This window comes from Helobdella robusta, assembly GCF_000326865.2.
Source record: "Helobdella robusta unplaced genomic scaffold HELROscaffold_63, whole genome shotgun sequence".
Taxonomy (NCBI): domain Eukaryota; kingdom Metazoa; phylum Annelida; class Clitellata; order Rhynchobdellida; family Glossiphoniidae; genus Helobdella; species Helobdella robusta.
In genome coordinates this window covers 121,971-129,424 of record NW_008705353.1, presented here as the reverse complement: position 1 = coordinate 129,424, position 7,454 = coordinate 121,971, and the positions used below count along the sequence as shown (strand labels likewise).

Here is a 7,454-nt window from a genome sequence, read left to right as displayed (position 1 = left end):
CAATCACCATCCACCAACCAATCTGCCAACCAACCAACCAACCAATCAACCAACCATTCAACCAATCAGCCAACCAACCAACCAATCAGCCAGCCAACCAACTAACCATTCAACCAACCAGCCAACCAACCATTCAACCAATCAGCCAACCAACCAACCAACCAACCAATGATAGAGATTGGCTTCCTGGCGAATCGCAACCTACCATGAAATGACATGTACTTGCTTCGACAGCCAGCTGACCACAGCCGAACCACGTATTCGATACCGAAAAATACCACCAATACTATTTCCTGGTGTATTATTATTATTATTATTATTATTATTATTATTATTATCATTATCATTATTATTATTATTATCATTATATGTAAAATTATTATTCAAATTATAATTGTTATAATTTGTATTTATTATTAACAGTTGTAGTAGCAGTAGAAAACAAAAAAATTTCTGCACGCGCACAGTGTATATACATACACGCGCATACATATACGCTCACATACACTCACTCACACACACACACACACACACACACACACACACATACATACATAAATACATACATAAGCACACACATACACACACACACACACACACACACACAGAAATATACGTTCATTTCATTTTTTGAAAATTCATTTCATTATTTCTTTCAACAATTGTATTCCAAGGACAAGTTCGATAATTTTTTTCAAACCAAAACAACAACAACATTAGCAACAACATCAACAACAACATTAGCAACAACATCAACAACAACATTAGCAACAACATCAACAACAACAACAACATCAACAACAACAAAGTATGTAATAGATATCGCTTGTTCAGCGCCTCAACGCTTCCTTCTAATTCTTTTTCTTACAAAATAAAAAAAATTATTTCTTTCTTTTTCTTTTTTTTTATAGTTTTTTACTATTTACTTTACCTACTACTACTGCTGCTACAACTACTACTACAACAACAACTACTACTACTACTATTACTACTACTATTAATAATAATAATAATAATAATAATAATAGCAAAAAAATAGCAAGAAAATTTTTTCATAATTTTTCTTCCTTGTTTATAAAAAAAATAATTTTTCACCAACATTCAAAAAAAAAATTGTAAAATAAATTATTCCGCAAACAATGACGACGACGATGACGACAACGATGACGTCACGACGACAACAACGATGACGTCACGACGACAACAACGATGACGTCACGACGACAACAACGATGACGTGACGTCATCATCACCGGAAAAAAACAAAAACAAAAAAAAATTTTACTACGAGAAATTTTTCCCATTAAATTTATTTTTGAAAACAGAACAACGTTCGAAACAAAATGAAAAACAGACACAGTGCAAATGCAAAAGTGCAAAAAAAATATTATCAAAAATACACCACCGATATACAGAAATACACACAGAACTGAAGCCAAAATCATCGACAGCAGCATTAGCAGCAACGGTAGATACCACAACGGCTACTACTACTGCAGCAGCAGCTAAAGCAGTAGCCACAACAGCAGCAGAAGAAGAACAAAAAATTAAAATCTGTGAACATAGACAAGCGAGTATTTCACATTTAATTCATACAAACATTTCATGACGGGCCGGATTGCAAATACAAAATAGCGTAAAATGCTAGCGTATTTTTGCGTTGTGTATAAAGTCAACCGTTAAACATTGTGATGATTATGAATGTTTGTGTTTGTGTGTGTGCATATGTGTGCGTAGATGTGCGTGTGTGTGTGTGTGCGTGTGTGTGTGCGTGTGGCAAGTGTACAAAACCTGATTTTTAACGGGTATTGTATACTTATACGGGTATTGCAAGGGTAAAACCCAAACTGCTTGCATTGCGTGTATGAAGTAGTCGCACAAGCAAACACAAAACAAACAAACAACATCATAATTTGTGCAAGAGTGTTTGTATGTGTATACATGTGTATATTTGTGCAAGTGTGTATCACACACACACACACACACACACACACACAAACACATACACATGCACATACACACAGATACTAAGCAACTCTAGGAAAATGAGTTTGTCTTATGTTTTTTTTTTTGGTAAAAGAGTTTAAAATTGAATAAATTCAAATTCAAATTCGCATTTCCTACTCCTTTTTATTTCTGGGTGTATGGGATGTGTATTTATTCTGACGGAACAACTGAATTAACTTTGAGAAAACGTGAAAAAGAGAGAGAGAAAGAAAGAGAGAAAGAAAGAAATAGATAAAAAAAGAGAAAAAAATAGAGAGGGAGAGAGAGAGATTGACAAAATAAAAAAAAATGCTTACCATATATCCCTGGAAAACAAGCAAGCAACCAACCAACCCATCCAACCTTAACGAAAATACCTGACAACAGTTTAAGTCGAGGATTTAACATCATCCTAATGGGAGAGAGAGATTGAGAAAGAGAGAACAGATCAAATCAGAGAGAGAAAGAGAGAGAGAGAGAGAGAAAGAGAAAACAGACGCAAAAAATGCTTTATTAAACAGTGGAAATATAACAGTGGAAAAGAGAACGTGCATGATTAAGAAAAATAAATAACGTTAAAAGAAAGAGAACCAGAAAGAGAGAAAGAGAGAGAGAGAGAGAGAAAGAAAGAGAGAGAGAGAGAGAGATGGCATGGAAGAACTGATAGCACTTGTGCCTTGCATTGGTGTTTATGTTGATTGTTGCTCGTAACGGGTTCTTCTCTTTTTGCTGTTTTTGTTGCCGCTGCTGCTGTTGTTGTTGATTTTATGGTTGATGTTGTTGTTGATGTTATGGTTGATGTTGTTGTTTGTTGACGTTGTTGTTGTTGCAGCCGCATTCTTTTTAATGTAGCTAATATTTTTGACTTTGTTGTAGTTGATGTATTGCGGTGGATTTGTTTTTGTTCGAGTTGTTGTTTTTAACCTCTAAAAAGTAGACAGAGAAACAAGCAGACAAACAGACAGACAGACAAACAAAAGAACAAACAAAAAGACAGACATAAATTCGTTACTGTCGAGTCGTAGGACGTTTGAAAGCAGAGAGCATAACGAGGAAACACAAATTAACAAGACATCAGCATCAATATATTGTTCGTTCGTTCGTTCGTTCGTCTGCTCGTCGGTTTGTTTGTTCATTCATTCATTCATCCATCCTGTCATTTTTCATTCATTCAAAATGTGAAGCGGAAGGAAATGGGAGGGAAAACGCAAAAATGAGTTAAAAAATAGGGAGTGGGAATTTTCGGGAACGTCGTCAAGAATGGAAATTCGGGAGAGAATCAGGAATGAGAAAAAAAAATTGGACAGAATTAGGAACAGATTTCAATTCCTGTTCTCCTCCAACACGTACACGCACGTGCATATTCATTCACTCATCTACTACTGTTGCTACTGCTGCTACTACCACTACTACAACTGTTGCTATTACTACTACTACTACTACTACTACTACTACTACTACTACTACTACTACTACTACTACAGCCACCAATGCTACCGTATGAATGCCGAGTGCAGAAGCAAAATTTAAAAATGAGTGAAAAAACGACAAGCAAGAAATATAGTACGAGAGGCTGTTGTTGTGACTGCATGTGAAAGGTTGGTTGTGGGCTGTTGTCGCCATGGTGACGACTGGAATGATTATGATTACGATGGTGGTTGTGGCGGTGATGATGATGGTGACGATTGGGCTGCTGAAATGATGGTGATGATGATGATTTCAATGATCCCGAAGATACTATATGAAGCCAACCGACCTACAAACTGCTAGACAAATTTCGACACATATATACAAAAAGGCACACAAACCAACAAACAAACACTCACAAATACACATAATCAACACACATAAAAACACACGTACACACACGCACATATCTACATACAAACAAATACTCACAAATACACATAATCAACACACATAAAAACACACGCACACACACGCACATATCTACATACAAACAAACCAACCTAACAACCAACATACACGAAGACAAACAAACATAGGTTCCAATAAAATCATAACGATAACTATCCGTACCTAAAAACTAAATATATGATGAATATTCCTGTCTAAAAACTGAGTTTTATTGACTTTTTGTAACAACACTGCTCATAACATTCCCCCTTCGTATCAACATACTTACAAACATCTAGACAAACATTCATATAAACATACACTCAAACATACATACATACAAACATATATACAAACATACAAACCTAAATACATACAAACATACATACAAACATACAAACCAACGTACCATCCAAAATAGGGATTCGTTGGCGAAATTTTCAAACTGTTCAATCGTCGATAGGACGCTGAATATTAGGCAGATTAGAACCAGGGCAAACCTGTTAATATTATTAATACTATCATTGTTATAAATATTATTATTATTATAATTCATTCATTCATACATGCATGCATGCATGCATGCATGCATGCATTCATTCATTTATCAAACGGTCAATCCATCCATCTATCCATCAGACTTAACGTGATCTTCTCCCCAGGCGGTGGCGAAATTAAACAACGAACAACATATGAATGAATGAATGAATGAATGAATGAATGAATGAATGAATGAATGAATGAATGAATGAATGAATGAACAAATAAATGTATGAATGAATAAATGAGTGAATGAACGAATGAATGAAGAACTGAAAGAAGTTAATGAATGAATGAAAGATAAAAATTCATTTGTCGAATGTTAGCTAGAGATGAGTCATTGTCTCAAGATACTTAAGTATTAGTGTGTGCGTGCGTGTGTGTGTATGCGTGTGCGTGCGTGTGTGTGTGAAATTTTGATTAAACTTCCATGCAAATCAAATTTTTTGCTCTATTAAAAAAATAATTAAATCTTTCTTTTGGATTTTCCAGTAAATAGAAACTTCATCACGTATGCATGAAAGAATGTTTCTTTGTTTGTTTGTTTGTATGTTTGTATATAATCTTGTATTCGATTGTGTATTAGTACGCCTACGCTACGTACATACAATAATTATGTGTTCATGTGTGTATTTATGGATGTATGTATGGATGTGTATATATATATATATATGTGTGCATGTATCCAAGTTTGCAAACATGTGTATGTGTAATGTATGTACGTATTCATGTACGTATGCGTGTTGTACACAAAACAAAACAATCGATTGTATATATATAATCACACACGCACATACATATATACATAGAAAGTGTGTACAAAAAAGCAAATTGAAAATAAGCAGCATGGTTAGACACAAAACTCAAGTTAAAAGCATAATTGTATGTAGGTATGTATGATTGTGTGTGTGTAACTAGTGAACTATTGTGTATAGGAGGAGTATGTATGTGAATGTAAATATGTGAATTGAAATACTCGTGTGTGTGCGTGTGTGTGTGTGTGTGTTTGTGTGTGTGTGTGTGCGTGTGTTCGAGTTTATATTAATTTTTCAAATTATCTTTGGACTTAAAACAAATAATTCTTGCCATCCTTGCTACAGATGTTGATGTTGTTGTTGTTGGCGTTGTTGTTGCAGATGTTGATGTTGCAGATGTTGATGTTGCAGATGTTGATGTTGCAGATGTTGATGTTGCAGATGTTGATGTTGCACATGTTGATGTTGCAGATGTTGATGTTGCAGATGTTGATGTTGCACATGTTGTTGTTGCAGATGTTGATGTTGCAGATGTTGATGTTGCAGATGTTGATGTTGCACATGTTGATGTTGCAGATGTTGATGTTGCAGATGTTGATGTTGCACATGTTGTTGTTGCAGATGTTGATGTTGCAGATGTTGATGTTGCACATGTTGATGTTGCAGATGTTGATGTTGCAGATGTTGATGTTGCAGATGTTGCAGATGTTGATGTTGCAGATGTTGCAGATGTTGATGTTGCAGATGTTGATGTTGCAGATGTTGATGTTGCAGATGTTGATGTTGTTGATGTTGGTGATCTTTACATACATACCCACGAACATACATACGTGTATACATATACAAACACACAAACACACATATACAAACACACAAACACACGTACAAAACGTACATATAAACATACAAGCAAATATATCATACAGAAACTCAATAATCCATAGTACTAATCCCGAAATTCTAGACAATTACGGATGATTTAAAATTGAAAGAACGGATCAATGAATGAATGGATGAATTAATGGATGGATGAATAAATGGATGGATGAATAAATGGATGGACGAATGAATAAATGGATGAATGAATGAATGGACGAATGAATGAATGAATGAATGAACGAATATATAAAAAATAACAAATAAACGAGCAAAACAAATGAATAAATGGATGAAATAATGAACATACACGCGTATGCACAAACACACACACACACATAGACACACAGACACACACATACATACACTTATACACACATAGATACTTACATACATTTATACATACATTCCTACAAAATACAAAAAGAATTACATACAAAGATTCATGCAAACAAACCAACAAAAAAACATACAAACAAATATACATACATGTTTTTATATTCTAGACATTTTGTTACAGATCAAAGCCGGTTGCTTGTGAATTCATCATTAACAAGATGAATGAATGATGGATGGATGAATGAATGAATAAAAAAACGAATAATCGGACGAAGGAAAAAATGAATGAACGAATGAATGAATCAAGAAATGAATAGATGTATAACTGAATGAAGGAATTAATAAATTAACGAGCCAATAAACCAATGAATTAATTAACAAAGGAGTTAATGAATGAATGAATTAATGAATTAATGAATTAATGAATGAATGAATTACTAAACTAATAACGAATGAACAAACAAACAGATAAAAATGTTTAAATGAAGGAATATATGAAAGAAAGAAAGAAAGAAAGAAAGAAAGAAAGAAAGAAAGAAAGAAAGAAAGAAAGAAAGAAAGAAAGAAAGAATAAAAAATAGACAAATAAATCAAATCAAATCAAATTTTATTCAATCAATCCAAATTAATAATAATTAGGTAATGATTAGGAGACCAAAGCTAAAAGAAAACAAAATTCTTGTGTCGCAGGCCAGCGTTCACAAATTGTTCATTCTAACACAATTTTTAAGTAAATTTATAATTCATGACAAAATTAACATAATGCAAAATTTACATGATTCTAATTAAATAATTTGTAGTCTTTATATCAACAGGAAGTTTCTGCCAGATTCCGGGACCGGTATGTTTTAAACTTCCACCAAGCAGTGTTATTCTTGTAGGTGGTGTATAGAGAAAAACATAAGAAAAGATAGTACAGATGATAATGGTGACCAATGCATGCAGTTAACGTCACAGATGAGTACACAAGACAACAACAACAACAACAACAACAACAACAACAACAACAACAACATCAACAACAACAACATCAACATCAACAACAACAACAACAGCGACGACGACGACGACGACATCAACAACTCTAAATAAAAACAAAAG

General features: G+C 33.9%; 1 protein-coding gene across 1 annotated transcript in view; it reads right to left on the bottom strand.

The window, feature by feature from the left end:
- Positions 1–7,124: 7,124 nt before the first annotated feature.
- The window catches only part of HELRODRAFT_180574 (hypothetical protein), a gene marked incomplete at both ends in the record, with an annotated part of 2,170 nt that continues 1,840 nt past the window's right edge, over positions 7,125–7,454 (bottom strand). Inside the window, one exon of the mRNA XM_009029891.1 lies at positions 7,125–7,227. Within this exon, the coding sequence (XP_009028139.1) occupies positions 7,125–7,227 (103 nt within the window). The remainder of the gene's footprint in view (positions 7,228–7,454) is intronic.